This window comes from Motacilla alba, chromosome Z (genome assembly GCF_015832195.1).
Source record: "Motacilla alba alba isolate MOTALB_02 chromosome Z, Motacilla_alba_V1.0_pri, whole genome shotgun sequence".
NCBI lineage: Eukaryota > Metazoa > Chordata > Aves > Passeriformes > Motacillidae > Motacilla > Motacilla alba.
Genome location: NC_052046.1, coordinates 10039472 through 10056124, shown reverse-complemented (window position 1 = coordinate 10056124; position 16653 = coordinate 10039472). Strand labels below are relative to the sequence as shown.

The 16653-nt window shown below is 43.4% G+C and overlaps 1 protein-coding gene across 6 annotated transcripts in view; it reads left to right on the top strand.

Moving 5' to 3' along the window:
• Positions 1–16653, top strand: part of PDZD2 (PDZ domain containing 2) — a 202826-nt gene that overhangs the window by 128198 nt on the left and 57975 nt on the right. For all 6 annotated transcript variants that reach the window (XM_038123276.1, XM_038123273.1, XM_038123274.1 and 3 more), the window contains one exon: positions 6219–6621. In XM_038123276.1, coding sequence (XP_037979204.1) covers positions 6219–6621 — 403 coding nt within the window. The remainder of the gene's footprint in view (positions 1–6218; positions 6622–16653) is intronic.

Here is a 16653-nt window from a genome sequence, read left to right as displayed (position 1 = left end):
TCCTGTGTCACAATTCCACCTTCCAGAAAAAGCTGTAGGCAGGCACGGAGTCCATGAAAGTACAGCAGCAATCCTCCCTTCACTCCCTTTCCACCATTTCTGAGAGTTCGGGATTTCACAATGTGCAAGGAGGTCTTGCCCAAGGCCTCCTGCCAGCCTTACTAAATATACCTTGAAATGTAACTTCCAAAGTTGTTTTTTCTTCAAAAGTGTGCTAAATCTAGTTGCCTTCTGTGCTATAATTTTAATTGTGAAAAACATGCCATAGAACATCCATAAAACCCTGGATTCAGAGTTTTGCTTTTCAGAAAGCTGCCAGTTAGGCTATCCCAAGAAAAACGCGTGGTGACATAGAGAGCCATGGCTGCTGTGAGACTTAGGGCTGTTGCTGCTTAACGTTGGCCACAAGCTGAGGGCTGAGGGTTGCTCATCCTGAAAAGGGAGATGGGAGCACCTTCTGTGTTCCCTGCACTGTTTGAATTCTCTCCCGGGGTGTGATTAGTAGCTGAGCTCCATGACTGACTTCTCCTTTGCTCTTTCTGCCTTTCCTCAAGTTTATTAAGGGAGGCAGGGAACATTGTGTCCCTTGTATGTGCCATTACCTGCAGAGCCTGGGGCAGGAAAAGGCTTGTTGGTGATGAGATATTGGATAAAGCTCATTCCTGATGTGCTTCAGTTCTGTGCCCAAAACTGTGTTGAAGTAACAGCCAGGTTTACCTACACCGTTGCTTTCTGCTAAGATAAATTATGGCTGGAGAGCTTAATCCTCCAAGGAGATGGATCAGAGAGCTGGTCATCAGATGTCCTTGCAGCTCTCAGGAGGTGGAACCTCTTGCAGGCTTGGATGCAGCAAGCTTTGCCCTGGTCTTTGTAGGTTGGTGTTCCCTTTTGCCTGCAGACATTAAGGCAGGCTCGACTCCCGGCTGAAGACGTGGCAATCTGTGGAAAATTCCCATTGGTGCTTGCCAAAATCAGTCCTTAGCAGGACAGGTGTTCTTGCACAGTGACGGCAGTGAGGTGAGGGTTTCATCAGGAATATCAGTCACTATCTGTTAGTCATTAATTTGCCTTACCTGAAAAGCAAGTTCGCTCCATTGCAAACGTCATGGAGAAATGTTAAGTTTAGCTTTTAAAATCCCCCTTGGGTCTGGAGGTTTCAGTTCTGTGAGGATCTGCACTGCCCTTCATCTTTCCAGCCTGAAGAAGATGGTGTTTCAAGACATTTTACCATGCCAAAGTCCTTTAGAGAAGAGCATAAAAATGGTCTGTCTGTCCTGCAAAGGACATTATAGGTCCCGGGAGGGCTAGGCAGGGGCTCTGAAAGTGGTCGTCTCGACTGAGGTTTCTGCTCAGTTTCTGCCTCAGTTTTTGTCTTGGTGAGCTGCATGATGGGTTGGCTGGCAAGATGTTAGTGATACTCTGTGTGTATGATTTCCAAAGCACTTTTTAATCTGTCAGGATGAAGGTTTCTGGAGAAATGCTAAATAGTATTATTAGTGTAAAATAAACATACTTCAATATTTCTGACCCTAAAGTGGATCCAGATGCTTTCTTATGGCTGCTGGATCTGCTTTGATTTTTCCATGGCTCAGTGTGGCTGTCTGCATTTGTTAAAGTGAGATAGGATGTGACAGAGAGCTTGTCACAGCATGCTCTTGTCAAGTCAGGAAACCTTTATATTTATACATACACACACTCAAATATATATATATATATGTGTGTGTGTGTGTGTGTAAAAAAAGACAAAATTACTGTCTTAGTCTAAGATACTATTTCCGACTCTGACACTTCACATGTGTGCCAGGGAGGTTGGAATAAACTCAGTGAGTTTATCAGTTTTTATGATCACAGCAATCAGTTCAGCTGTGTAGGGGAAAAATGGGATTTGGCTGAATAACTCAAAATAGTCTCCCAAGGAAGTGAAGGTGTGTCTCTGTCTTTATAGCTCTGATACAAAAAGCATATTAAATGTCCCTTGATACCAGCTACAGGTTGCATTTCCCAGCCTGTGGTTGAGCTTTGTGAGAAGTAACTTTCCAGCTCTTTTTCAAGAGTAAAACAATTTTCCTCTGGTTTTAAGGATTATTAACATTTTCATGGTTTCTCTACTACAGAGAAGAACAAGTCTTCCCCACTGCTTAAGGGTTACGTTTTATATGGGTTGGGGTTTTACCAGCCCTGGTGCCAGGGTGAGATCAAAGCAGCAGGAGCAGCTGGGTGGTCCTTCCTTCTGAGCATGCCAGTGGAAATGTTTCCAAGCCAGTATTTCAGTTATTTTTTTTAGATCCTGTTTGTGGAGATGATGCTGCAGTGTCTCAGGGGACTCCCAGCTGTGCCAGGGAGATTTGACACTACCTTGCAAAGACTGGAAAATACAGAAGGTGTGGATGGGTGTTCTGCTGGTAAAATTTTTTGGTTTAGTAACTGATACTGACAGATGTAGGATCAGCTAGTAAAATCTCCTGCATTCTTAAAATCAGTGATAATAGGATTTGTTATATGTTGCAATTTGGTGGCAGCTAGAGAATCTGCTCAAGGTTTCTTAGCTGGTGTATGAGATCCAAATCTTTCACCAAAACCTGTTCCGTCCTCTGCAAACCAAAGTGAGAACAGAGAGTCTCATTTTCCAATAAATTTAGATAAATTAAAACTGAATTAAGGATGTTATTTGTCCCAAACCTTCTCCATCCAAGCTGAGGTCTGTGTTCAAATGCTCATCAGCTCTGGTCCTGCCCTGCCTGAGAGACACTGTTGGTGTATTGATTGCAGAAATCTCTGCAAGCGCTCTACAGGGACCAAATCTAAAAAAAAAAAAAAAAAAAAAAGGATTTTCTGTATTGCATACTTTAAACCCCTTGAGAAGGGGGATTTGAGGTACTTTCCCTATTTTTGCAGTTTTCTGCTGTCCAGAGACTGTAGAATTACATTTTATTGAGTCTGTCCCACTACTCCCTTCTGTCATGGGATGCTCCTGGATTGATAGAAAACAATTTAAAATATGAAGGTTCTCACTCATTTAATTCAGCCTTACCTGTTCTTTGCACAGTGTTCTTTGCTGTGCTTCCCTTATGGTTTATTTTTTTTTGCTTCTTATTCTTATTTAAACAGGAAAGTAATGGCAAAGGAAATGGAAGCCAAGTAGCTGGCATGTACAAACTGCAGGTGGATCAGGCTCCTTCCCCACCTTGGAAGGACAATACAATAAAATGACCACATTTTCTTACTATATTATTTTTGACTTGTCTCCTATCTTGTGGTATGAGTTTAGTGTCCTATCAGTGCTAGTTTTCCTGGTTTTCAATTTGAAAGAAACTCTTAAGATAATGGTGCCACTTACTATATTCCTGGTTCCAGCAGGACTTAGTCTGTCTGAAAATACCTGACATGATCCAGTGTATGCAGTGACTTGCTGCCATGTGAAGGTAACTGCTCACTGACCTGGAGATCACCTTTTTTTTTTCTTTTTTTTTTTTTTTTTGTGCATATGTGTGGAAACTTACTGTGTTCTTTGAACTGTTGAGAAGTACTCAAGACATAAGCCCATGAGTTACTACAGGCTGCATGCCTGGAACATGCAGGCCATCTCAACATATGGAGTAAATCAGCACAGCTCTGCTGACTTCAGTGCAGCTGCATCTATAACCACTTGCTGTAACCCTGCTCCAGACTGGAGGGATGATTGTGTATGAAGAGTGGATAGGAAAAAAAACCTTCTCTTTTTTCTTACAGCTTTACATTTTATGAACAGAATAAATGGGCCATGAGTGGAGGTGAAATAGTAAATTATTTTTGCCTCTTTAGAATTACTTTATTTGGACATATGCAAAGTTCCCTCTTGTTCTCCGTACTTCCTAAATCAAATAGTTGATATGCATGCACTTGGTTGCTGGCATTAAAAAATACATCAGTAATTAGTTCAGAGATTGGTGTTTCAAAAAGCCCCATATACATGCACCTGCACAGAAACAAATCAGGCAGAGTTGACACTGCATGAAGACAGGGTGGGCAGCATCTGCATAAGGCACACGACTATGGGAAGAGGAGCTGCTTTCCTGTTTCCATGTGCCAAGAGAAGCAGTGCTATCAGGCTTATGTGTGATGGATCAGAGTGCACTGGTATTGCTGCAAGCAAAAGTCATGAATTTTAATCAATTTTACTGGCTGCCTTGAAATTTGAGTTGAAAGATAAATGTGAAAAACAGGCAGCCCATATTGTTTCTGGAACAAAACTGCCCCTTTTCAGTTGATTAAAAGAATTCTTCTTTTAACTTGATAATCAAAAATACTTCCATGTTAGCTCAGGATTTTTTTTCTATGGTAACCCTTCAGGTCCTGCCAGCTTCATGTGTCTCCCAGAGCCAAGTGTCACCTTGTGGCCACCCAGACAGTTGACCTTTGCTGCAGAGACTTCCCAACTGGCGAGGCTTGTTGGCTGTCTGCTTTCAGCCATTTGGAAAAAGATGGGTTCAGGGCTTTATTTAAATATTCTTTATGTCTGGGGAAGGGGAGGAAAATAAGGATTGCCTGGTGAAAACTGAAAGGACTGTCCAGGGAGTTGGAGTTCAATTTATATTCATTGGGAACTTTGGCACAGCAAGCATACTTGTCCTTCCCATCTGTGGTTCCAGGGCTGCTTTTAAGATTATTTAGTTGTGGTATTCATTTAAACATCAGTATTCCTAATTAAATATAAGTGATCTGAATGCCGATGTTGTCTGTGGGGGACATCGAAGCTTTGCAAAGAAGTGGAGTAAAAACACCAACCCTTGTCCCTGGACAGAAATACACACCCATCATATTACTTCTAGCCACTGCCAGGCTGGTCTGGCTTACTTTGAGTAGTTGAGAGTGCTTTCCTCACTCCTTTGCTTCAGGGGTTATCATAGCTGCTTTTCCTGTTTTGCCATTAAGTCACCTCTGTGCAGGATTAAGTTTGAAGGATTTATGTTATGGCCAAACAACTTTTAAGAAAGGGAAATGGAAAATTAGCCCACAAGCAGCAGGGAGGGAAAAAACTTGTGGCAGACTCCTGAGTGGTTCCTCTTCTCTCAAGCACAAGTGCTGTGCTGTTTTCTCTTATGATCTGTGGTTCAACTCCACACCTAGTTTCTATCTCCTCTAAAAGCTGAAGGTTCAGCAACTGCTCTGTATTAGTGAAGAGTTCATTTCATTGCAGCTGCAGCAGAGGCTTATGTACTACCTTCACTAGTGAGAAAGGCAATATAGTTTTGGGGCCTAAATTAGTGTGAAAGGGCACACACAAACCTGCTGCGTACAAATTCCAGCTTGTTTGTGCTCTCAGTTGGTTACACCCTTGGCTCAGGACACAAATATTTCAAGAATTTGGGTTGAGGTATATACTTTCCTAAAAGAAGCATGAAGTTAGATTCCCCTTTTGCATCAGTGGGTGCAGTTTCTGTAAGGTCACAGAAGGTTTGTTTGAAGCAGAAATGTTAATTCCTCCAAGGCATGTCCAGAGACTTTGGGAGGGGAAGTGATACTTTGCTCTGGTAGGAGAACCTGGGGACTGCTCCTTGCATGACTGAGATGACTTGGCCCCTGTTTTGATTAGAATATGCTTGCTATGAAGGAAACTCACCTGATTTCCACATCCCTATAAAGCATCTGGGATGCCTTGCAGTGCTGTGCTTTGCTGTACTGGGGCCATTGGTGATGTGCCTGCTTACCCTAGTGGCTGATTTTTTTATTTTCCCAGTGGCTTCAAAGCATGTATGTATGCTGAAGCAGAAGAATAGTTTCACTAAGGAGGCTCATTTCAGATGCAGGTGCTCTCTGGGCTTCTGCACAAATGAATCCTGCCTGATTTTCAAATTTTTTTAGAAAATATTTCTTTATTTTAATACTCGTCTGGAAACATTCTCTGCTCTCCTTTCCTTACTTCACCTTTACATGTTGCTGCGCTGCAGATATGGAGGTCAGGGCGTGTGAACTGGTGGCATTTATCAGCTGTCATGTTACGCTGGGATCAACCTGGGTGGCTGGTAGGGCTGTTAATTATTCCTGGTATTTTCTTCTGATACTGAGGAAAGAGCATTTGCCAATTCCTCGAGTTACTCTAATCTGTCCATACACCAGGTAATCAGCTGGCTGAGACAGTGCATGAACATCAAAGGACACAGCGAGTTGGGATGCTGGGGTGGGATGTGGGCACTGCAGGGCGAGTGGTCAGTGATCCTCATGCATCCCTTTCCTTGCAGTTACCTGGCCGAGCAGTGCTGGAATGGCGGCTTTGTCTACCTGATCATGTTGCGCCGCATCAAGCGCAAAGCGCCTCTGCCTCCCTCCAACGGCAACAACAGCAACAGCTGCGACCCCAAAGCCAAGCCCAGCCCTGAGCCCGGAGACAGAGCTGCTCAAAATGGGAAAAGGACCAGGAAATTCGGGGTCATCACCAGGACGCCGGGCAGCAAGGACAGCAAGGAGAAGCTGGGCTCGGAGCACGGGAATGGGCACTGCACCCCGATGGAGGTGGAGGTTGCTCAGCCAGAGACCTCTGAAGCAGAGAGCAATGGGGAAGAGCAGCACCAGGGCACCGGGGCACCGTACCGGGGCCGGCTGGCAGATGATGGCATGCCAGACATTGGGGACCAGGCTGCCCAGGTAGGTTTGATTTGATTCTTCTAGAGAAGAAAGCAGCAGGTGTGCAAGCAAATTAGGTTGAGTTCTCAAGCAATTCTCTGGTTTCAATGCTCTGACCTTGGGCTGAGCCTGTAGGTGACAAGACAAGCTGTCAGGGCACCCGGATGTGGGATGGCATCTAAAACAGGGGGGCAGGAGGACTGGAGAGTTAAATAGTAATTGTTGGAAACCTCTGTCATACTCCATCTCTGATGAAGGGTAGGTCCTTTTATCTCTTGACCTGTCGGGGTTGGCCTCAGGATTTTTTGTTGAGACAGCTGATGACCCTACAGCACTGGAGCAGGAGGTGTCAGTAGAAGATGGTAATTTTTGTTCTTTGGAGCTACATGTTTAGCTCTGCCTGGGCTTGATGTCACTTTACAATTCATGTTAACATTGGGATGGAAGCTTCCCTTTTTGATGCACCAGACCACATTGCATGTATTTGTGATATGAAACTTGTTTCGCCAGTGTTGGGGAACCACATGGAAGTAATTGTGGATTTTGCTCAGAGTTGATGAGATAGACAATTTGTTAATGTTTCAGACGACAGTGGGATCGGGGCTTTCATTGCTTCTCTCTTCATCCTAATGGAGATCTTGGGGTTTGTTGCCTGTCTGGAATTGCAGGATTGCTGGATGGAGGAAAATAACCCAGGCCTTGATCAGGTTTCAGTATGCATCTATCACCAGAAGCACTGTCTGCCAATCTTTCCAGAGGCACTGATTGTATAAACAGATGAAGGCTGCTTTGCTGGGTTTGGGGCTGGCTGCAGCAGCTGGTTTTGGTTTTAAGACTTCAAAGCTGGTAACAAAGCACTGCGAGTGGACATCTCATCACTAAATTCTGTTGAGAAAAGCAGAGAATTAAATGTGCCCTCTGAATTAGTGCTCCTCAGCTCTACTCCAGGGTAGTGGTGATCGTGGTTGTAAAGTTACAGTAATTTAATTTAAAGTACTTTGTAGGAGCTAAAATCAATTTTAAAAACCTCTGGTTTTTAAAGAAGCGTAATTGCAAAAACTTGCTCTTTGCATCAGTGAGACATGTTGGATTCTATGGTGCAACAGAAAGGGTAGGGTGTTTGTGTGTGTGTTCTTGCAAGCCTCATAACTGTAGTCATTCTGAAAGAAAACATTAAAAGGTTAAAAATAAATAAAATTAATCATTTGGTATTTTGAAAGTTCTGGTCCATATAAAGGCTTCTTGAATCTGTTCTGAAGATGTCTAAACACATGTTGTAAATGAAGCTGATCAGACTTTTTTTAGAAGTGGAAAGCCAAAAATATATATGTAAAAAAAGAGAAACTCTTGATCCAGAGCCATCTCGTGCTAGTGCTACCTTGATGTTTTGAATCATTTTGTTCTGAGGAGTAAATTGTTAAATTCAGAACATATATGTATCAATGTGAGCAATAAATACATTTTTAATGCAAAGCACATAGAGGATGGCTTTGTAAAACGTAAAAACATAGCTGAGACACTGGAAAAATTCAAGAGCTGTAATCTGTTCAGTTGTGGTGTAGTGTCATTTAGTAAAATTGCTTCTCTATTTTTTTTATTTCCTTCCCCCCCTAATATTTTGCTTGGAAATATGACCTCCGTCTGTGTCAGTACTAATTACATTTTCCTGACATTTGAATGAGGAGAAATGTGAATATCTGGAGCCTGAATAGCATGCCTAGCTCATCCTTTGCTTTTTAATGACAAGGAGGGCTTATAGAGGCCCATCACTTAAAGCATCTGTGGGGTAGCTGCTATCAGAGTAATGAGTGGCTTAATTAAGTTTATTAAATATTGAATAGGGATGGTGAATAAAATTTTAAAAATTATTTGTTTCCTGTGAAAATGAAGAAAAAAGGCGAGGAATGAATACACTTGGGAGCCTCAGATCTCACTTCCAGCTCCATTTTCAAAGCATGACCTGGCACTCAGGCATGTGAGATCCAGTTGTGTCAGGAGCTTTTTGAAAACAGCATCCAGGATGTCCTGTCAGAAGTTGCAGCCTCCTTCCAGGCTTCAAAGCGTGAGCCAAACCTCCCGTAGCGTCAGGATGAGTTATCTCCTCCTGAGCAGGGACAGGGTGCATTGGCAGGGCACCCTCACTATGGGGAAAGCAGCTCCATCCCTGCTGCCTGCCCCATGCTCACCATCTCCTCCAGATGTCGGCTAGTTGAATATCCACAGCTATCAGCCCTGTGCCCTTGGGGAGCGCTGTATTTGCTATCGGGGAGACCCAGCCTGCGGCAGACTAGATGGCTGCAGGTGGGAGGAAAGGCTTTGTGAAGCTGTTCAGGGACCAGCATGGATGTGGGAGGACCTCGCTGGTCCTCTCCATTGCTCTTTTCCTGCCCCAGGAGGCAGATTGGAGCTTTACTGAAACTGAAATGTGGAGTCTGGGAAAATTCCTTTTTTTCCCTCTCTCTGTAGGAAATTGGTTTGAAGTTGTAACCGAAATAGGAGAGAAGAGGTTGGGTTGATCTGCATGTCTTCAGCCCCTGCTGTGCTGATCCCAGTGGCCAGCTCATGGCCAGTGCTTAGGAGATGTGGTGCTGGGGGAGCTTTTGAGGTATTTACATTCCATTTCAGTGCCTTTTGCTTTCAGGGTGCTTCTCCTACAAGCATGGGGTTGTTCTGCCATTTTGTCTCCCATTTTCTCTGTGCATGCTGCTCATAACAGCAATGCTGGATCATGAAGCGACAGGCGAGATGAATACTGTTTGTCAAGTGAACCTGCCAGGAGATTCCTGTGTTACTGGTTTGTGTGCATGTGCCAGTCCCCTTTTTCAGGCTTCCTTTCATCTCTCAGATCTTGATCTGTCTCTCCTTGCACTTGGCATTGCTATCACTGTGTATAAACAAATCTGCTAGGCTGTCTGCTGGTATGTAACCCTCAGTAAATATTGTACCTGTCAATTAGCAGGCAGCATTTAATGTTTACAGGTGGTTAAGTTATGCTGCAATATTTTGAGGATGAACCTAAATGACTTCTAAAAATGTGGGGATTCAAAGCAGCAAAGCTGTGTGTCTGCCTGACAGGAAGATCTCTAAGATCTGGAAAGCAGACCTGACCTTGGAGAGGACCCAGGCTGGCAGCACTGGGACTCAAGGGCAGTGATTTAAGATTAGGCAGTCTCTGAGCTGGAGTAATGACCCATTATATCCTGTGAGGACTGGGAGCTTAAGCACAGATATCAAAGTTTACTTCTTCTATTTAGTGGCCTGAGACAGGGTGTAGTTTTGCAGGGTAATTATACAAGCACAGATGGAACAGAAGTATTGGAAGGGGCTGCTGGAGTTCACTAAAAATTATAACGAAAAGGAAACTGTGTGCTTTCCTCCCAATATACCAGTTCTGTGGTTTCGCTGTGTTGACTGGTAGTACAGAATCCCTCAATTTTGTTCTCAGTTTCTCTGTCCTGGTCTTTTTGAAGATCTGTGGACTGCTTTCTGTTGTTGTTCAGCTCCTAAGGAGTGCCCAGAGATGGCCAGATACAGCTGGCATGGGACGGGATCAGAAGTAGGACTGGGATTTGCAAAGACCAGATTAGGAGTGTGAGGGGCTGGAGTCTGGTTGTCAGAGGGGACTTAAACGGATCCAGGTTTTGCTGGCATGATGGGAAGTTTGGCTTTCATTGATGAAGCCAGAGGAAGCTTGGACAAAGATGAGGTATACCAGAACAGTCTAGCCACCTTGGCTTCCTCCATCCCCAGCAGGATGCTCTGAAAGCCCTTAAAAACCCAGCTGTTAAAAGCAAAAACACGACACCCCCAGAATGGCCTTGAATTCTCTTCTTTATAAGCATCCAAATTATTAAGGTCTTGAAATCCAGATCCAAATTTATCAGTGACTGGTGCAAACTGTGTAAAGGACATTAGGCAGAGTGAAAATGCTTTAATAGTTAAGGGAGCCAGATGAGAGGGGCTGGGGTTGTGCATTTCGGTATTTCTCCACTGGCAAAGATACATGGCACAGGAGTAGTTCAGGGTGTCCTGGGTGGTGGTGGCACTGTGGGGTTGGGTTGTGGTATGATATCTTTTCAGGATGGAAACAGATTAGCATCTGGTGGTTCTGCAAACTGTGTGCAATGCTTTTCTGAAGTCAGTGTGCCATCTATTAAAAGGAGAGAAAGGAGAAGGCAAGGGAATGTTAATGCTTTGCCTCCTAGACGTTTTTGGGCAGGTTTGGGTTATAGCAGTGGTTCAGGATCTTGGCTTCATGCTGTTAATCCCATTGCTCTGGTCTCAGTCCCTAGAACAATATGCCTGCCTAGCCAGCTTTGCTCTTACAGCCCAACTGAGCCCAGCTTGCATGGAACACAGCCCTCTCCAGCCGTGTGAGCCTGTGCACAGGTGCACACAGACGTGTCTGTATGTAGAGAACCAGCCAGGACTTGCTTTTGTACTGCATGGTACATTTTATCAGCAGCTCTTTTCATTCTTTGGGCCCATTATTGCTTTCTTACTGACGTGGCTCATCTCGGGTAGGGATGAATGCTTTTGAATTGCATTTTACTTTGCAGTTAGGGAAGGCTGACAGCCATTCTACAGCAGTACTTGCCAATTAGTGTTGGTAAATGCCAGCGTTACCTTGACTTTTGGTTGGTGGAAAATGTTCCTTATCTTGCCAAGCAGAAGAGGAAGGCTAATAGCACATTACAGGAATCAAAACATGAGGCTTGAGATAATGTAATGGCTTTAAGCATTTTACTATTTTGTTAAACTTGATGGGAAAAAAAAATCTCACCCTTTTGCTGTACCAAAATGTATAACTTGCTGTGAGCAAGGTAGTCCAGTGAAGCTACTGAAGCTAAGTTGCTTTACATCATTTTTTTTTGGCAGCCCAAGCAGTAATTACTGTTTCATCAAGGCTTTTATGGGATTCTTGTGATGCACGGTTTAGACATAAATAACACTGGTTTTAGGTGTTAATGTAGATACTTTTAGTCATTTAAAGGCCTTCCTCAGAATCTGATTCAGTTCTTAACATCTTTTTATCTGTTGTGTTTTCTTCCAACTTTCATTAACATGGATCCTGGGGCTATCTGCTGTCTTGAAGTTTTAATGTGCACTGTGATAAGCATGTCTTCCCTCTTTGTTGCCTGTTTTGGGTTGTAAACTCTCTTAGGGACAAGGGCTGTCTTTTAATTGCAGCTGTGCAGCACTGACAAAACTTGGCCTTATTTTTGCTTGGGGTTTTAGGAACTGCTTTGATGTAACTAGCAGTGAAATTACAGTTAATACTTTTTGCTGCCAGTTATGTTCCACCTTGCCATAAAACAACAAGCATCCTGATTTTCTGGGGTTAAGTCACTTGCTGCCAAATTTTTTCAACTGACTGAAGATTCTGCCTGCCTTTGCTGTGATTTAAGTGATAGCTGCAGCTGTGGTGCTGTAGACTTTAATTTTGAATAGCAACCTGTCCTTTTATCTTGTTCTTGTACTGAATTTTCCAAGGGTGCTTAGATGTAGAGATAGTCTGGTAATGGGTAAGTTACAATGTGTTGGTTTTACTGTGTCACCTTGAAACGAGGTCTTCACTCTTGGAAATGAGCTATCCCCAAAGGCAGCACAGGAATGTTTGAGATTCTGTTGCAGGAGGTCTCAGCCATACTCAGCCGTCATAAACCATAGGTTAAAACACTCCTATGAAAGCATTTCCCACCCACACAGAAAATAGGTGTTTGGGCCTTTTCTCTTAATATTTTGTGTGCTGTTTTAAAGATACAGCAAACTCACAACTGAAATGCAAATAACTAGCTTTAACTGAAATTCAAGTTCGCACCATTTTATGTTTTAATCATTAAGTGTGAATAGTTGAAACCAAGTGGACGTGCCTAAAAATAGAGTATGTTTTCTGCTTAAGTGCTGTAATGTTTCAGGCAGTTGTTGGAATTATAAAGCTGCATATACTTAATTTTTGAGGCAGAGTGCTGAAAGGACTGAGCAAACCCTAAAGATTCCTGCTGTGGACAGTCCCTGTGAGACACCCCTCTTTAGCTGACATCAGTGTGTGGTGACCTACTCTAGGCTGGGCTTTAATCTGCTGCAGGCTGCAAGGGTGTTTTCTGAGAAACTTCAGACTAAGCAATCAGCCATTCCCAAAAGCCCACCGAGAGCATGAGACTAGGTGAAGTACTCAGCAGAGGGCAAACACCTGTAGCCCTTAAAAGCCTGAGCCTCCTCAGGGGCAATTGTCAGGCAGAAATCCCCTAGGATCAGAGACAGAGGAGAAAATCCTTTGTCTGATCTCACAATAATGATTCAGCTGATGGCAAGAGTGGAACAGTTCAGAGGAGTGCAATCCAGATGGTGATGGTTCAAGATGACAAATGAGTCCAGCAGGTTTTTGTGAGGGGTGATAGTGTAGTTCAGGTGCTTGCACTGGCTGATAAAATGTTTAAAGCCCTTGCCAAGGAAATGATGTCAACAAGCAGTCTGTCTCAGGAGATGGATCCCTGGGCGACAGTCTTGCTTAGACTCATGGAATTTTCATCCACTCTGCTGTGCTGCCTGTTTTGTGTATTTTAATTATGTGTTTGTGTTTGGGGGAGGGTATGTTTTTACTTTTTACTGTTCCCCAGGCTTCATCCCCTAGGACACTTTCTTTTCATAGGGAAAGTACTCACATTTTAGCAAAAAGATGCCAAATGTCTGGCGGCTGTTTGTCCAAACAAGGGGACTTGTGAGATCAGAAATGAACACTTGAACAAAATCACAGTTGTGTCTGTGCTCCTGGCTCCTACTTTGAGGACATGGAGAATTTATGTCATCAATACTGGGTGATTCCTGTTGGGTTTGGGGATTTTCCCCCTCTTTTAAGTTGTGTAGGAGACACACTGTATGGCTTGCATCACCCAGAGGCTTCAGTGGTTCAGCATTAAGAAACTTTCATAGGTAGCAAGGATGGACAAAGACCTCCTGTCTTAGAATAATCTATTGATAAAGAAATTTAAAATTATTTTCCTCCCCTGCTTTTGATTTATCTTGGAGTTGTTTAGCTTGCTTGTGCAACAATGAAAACAAAACCCAGGGTAGTAAATGAAGGCAGGAGTCCTGCTTTGAGATCAGCCTTAAAAATAACCTGGCTAAGATCAGATAAAAAATACACTCATTATCCACTAATGAAATAATTGCTTTGTTATGAATCTGCAAAAATCAGATTTTGGCATGATTTTTCTGGTGCTGATTCATTCACATAAATCTCTGAGATGTGAAGAGTGATGGCTTTTGACTGTATCTTAAGACTGATGTGTTCAAGCTGCTCACCTCGTATGTGATGGTGCAAGTTAATTCCCCAGCTACCCATCTGTCTGTCCCACCTGCCTGCTGGGGAATGGGAAATAGTGGGAAGAAGGCATGATGTGATCCAAGGTGGGGCAGGAAGCTGGGAGTAGTGCTTTTAATTGATCTCACATCAGTGAAGGATGCTGGGCAGTGGTGTGTGCTGGGACCATCCCAATGTTCTCTCTGTTCACGTAGAGAGGGTTTGTTGAACTACAGGTCTAATGTAATGCATTTCTGTTCAGGGCATTTTGTGCTGGTTTTCAGCTCTGTGTGATCAGCATGCTGGTTGCCAGCTGCTATGAAGCTTATCACAGGGAATTTTTATAATGTATGGAACTTGGAACTTTCTGTTAAGTGTCACATTTCCAGAGCAGCTTCATGGCTGGTGAGGAAGATCTCACTGCTTGCTTCTGCTGCTCCTAATGGGAGACTCTGAGAAGTTTGTAAGTGGGAGCTGGTCCCTGCAGACAGACAATAAAAATCCACGTTGAATTGTGGAGGGAGGGGAGACATCCCGTGGGCTGCATTCAAGTCCGTGTCAGTCAGTTGGTGTGTGCATACAGACTTTCCATGGTTATTGATATTCTTATCAGGGCTTATCTCTCTTTTTGTTTTAAAATTTTTACATATTTACATCAGCTTTGTCTGAATTGCTGCTGTGACAGAAAGTGCTTTTTCGTAGACAACTATCTTACATTTTCCATTTTACTGTCTGGCTTTTTAACTACTTACAGTGTTTCTGTTTTCCATTTGTTTACACCTTGCTCCTGCCAAGCTTGTCTTTTTATGAAAGATTTCAAAGCAAATTTTTTTTTCTTTTGTATATACAGATTTGAAGCTTCTTGAACATGGCACAGTCAAAATAAGTCAAACCCCTTTTAAATCCCCTGCAATTAGCTAGTGAAGGGGAAGCAGGGGAAAGAATGGCTCCAGTGTCTTTTGCTCAATTATTTATTTATTTTCTTCAACACTTGGAGGAAAGACGTTCCTTTTTGTTTTATTAATGATGTGCTTATGAAATGGAGCGTTTGATGGTGCGCACTCGGAGCAGGCAGAAGGCGAGCTTCCCCACGTCGCGCTGGCAGCACAATCCCTTTCTGATCTGCAGCACTCTTAGTTTATTCCAGATGTAGGCTTGCTCTCAGCAGAGGCTGCCTGATGTACAATGGCTTCACAGTGGAGAGAAAACGGCCTGTGGGGATCCGCTGGAAGCTGCCAGTTGTATTCTCTATTCTCACTTGTGGTCTGTTACATAAGATGACCTTTCCCCCATGGGCCCCCCACTTCGCAATTAATCCAAGTAGAATATTCATACTGTCTTTTAAAACATTTTAATTATTTGTAACCTAGGCACTTTGAAGTTGATCAGATTCAAGCGGGAAAATCTGGTCTAAAGGGCTGCTGGCTTGTAAGAGCCAAGTTGGGAGGAAAGTTGAGTCACTAAGAGTGATGTAACTGCGGAGAACAGAAATTAGCCATTAGTCCAGCTGCAGCCTGGCTTGACCATTTGTGTTTCTGCTTGCTGGGTGAGGGATGCAAAAAAATGCAAGTCTGGAAGGGATTTCAAGAGATGACCCAATCTCATCTCTTCCTCCAAGACTGACTTTGACAAATGTTGGTCATCATGTCCATGAAATCCTTTGCTGGGAGGAATCCATGTAGACAGGACTGCTGCTGCCTGGGATTACAAGCAAAGTCTGTGGGGTGCATTTGGGCAAAGTTAAGGTTTGTTCAAGTCCCTAACAATGAATTTTTGCTTCCTATTGCTTTGAAACTCTCAAAGCAAGCATGTCTTTCTGAATGTCCATCTTCACCAAATCTCAGGTGAATTGCATGGCGTTCTTTGGATTGTCATATACAAGTATTCATCGCATGGTGAGAAATGAAGCCCACTCCTCAAAATTTGAAGAGTTTAATAAGAGATAATAAGGAACAGATCAATAAGGCAAAAGTAATAGCTCTGGGTGCATGGCAACAGCCAGAGGTTCGCTCAATTTTTTAGCCAGCAGTCCTTTATACTGTTGCAGTCATTACTTTCTCAAGTGAGTTTGCACATTTTCAGTGCCAGTTTACCACAACTCCACCTTGGGTTGCAACAGCATTGCTTAAGTCCGCAGCTACAGTCTCCAAGGGTCCATCATGGGGACAGTCCACGGTCTTCTGATGCCACTTTAGACTCCTTTTATGGTATTTTGTTCTCTGCCTTGGTTATACATTTTTCAAGAGCAGTTGTATCTTGTGATACATCCTTTGCAAGTATGCTTACATCTTGTGATAGCCTTGCTTTGGGCGCAATTTTAGTTATACTGTTCACAAAAACAATCAGGATTTGCGCTTTATCTGCAGAAGTAGTTACAATTTATAATAATTTGCAAGAGCATATACATAGTAGCAAAAGCCATCTGTTGCGTAGCAGATCATTACATCCTGTTATGTCATGAACCTGTCTTCGAGTGCTGGTACAAGCACCGGGTGCTTGTGAACTGCCTTTGGCTAAGGAGTATAGTTCAGTCTCCTAAGGAGTAAGCAAGGCTGGATATCGCCTGGTCCCTGCCTGCAGTAGGGGCTGGTAGTGCCTCGACTCTGTCCTTGATGAGGATTTCTGGAGTTTGAGACTGAGCTGGCATCAGCACATCTGTGCTTTGTGCTTGAAGTGCTTTTGCACCAAGAGCTGTGAGCGCACATGTACAGATTTCTTGTCTCACTGGTGAGCAAAGCTAAGGGGAGGTT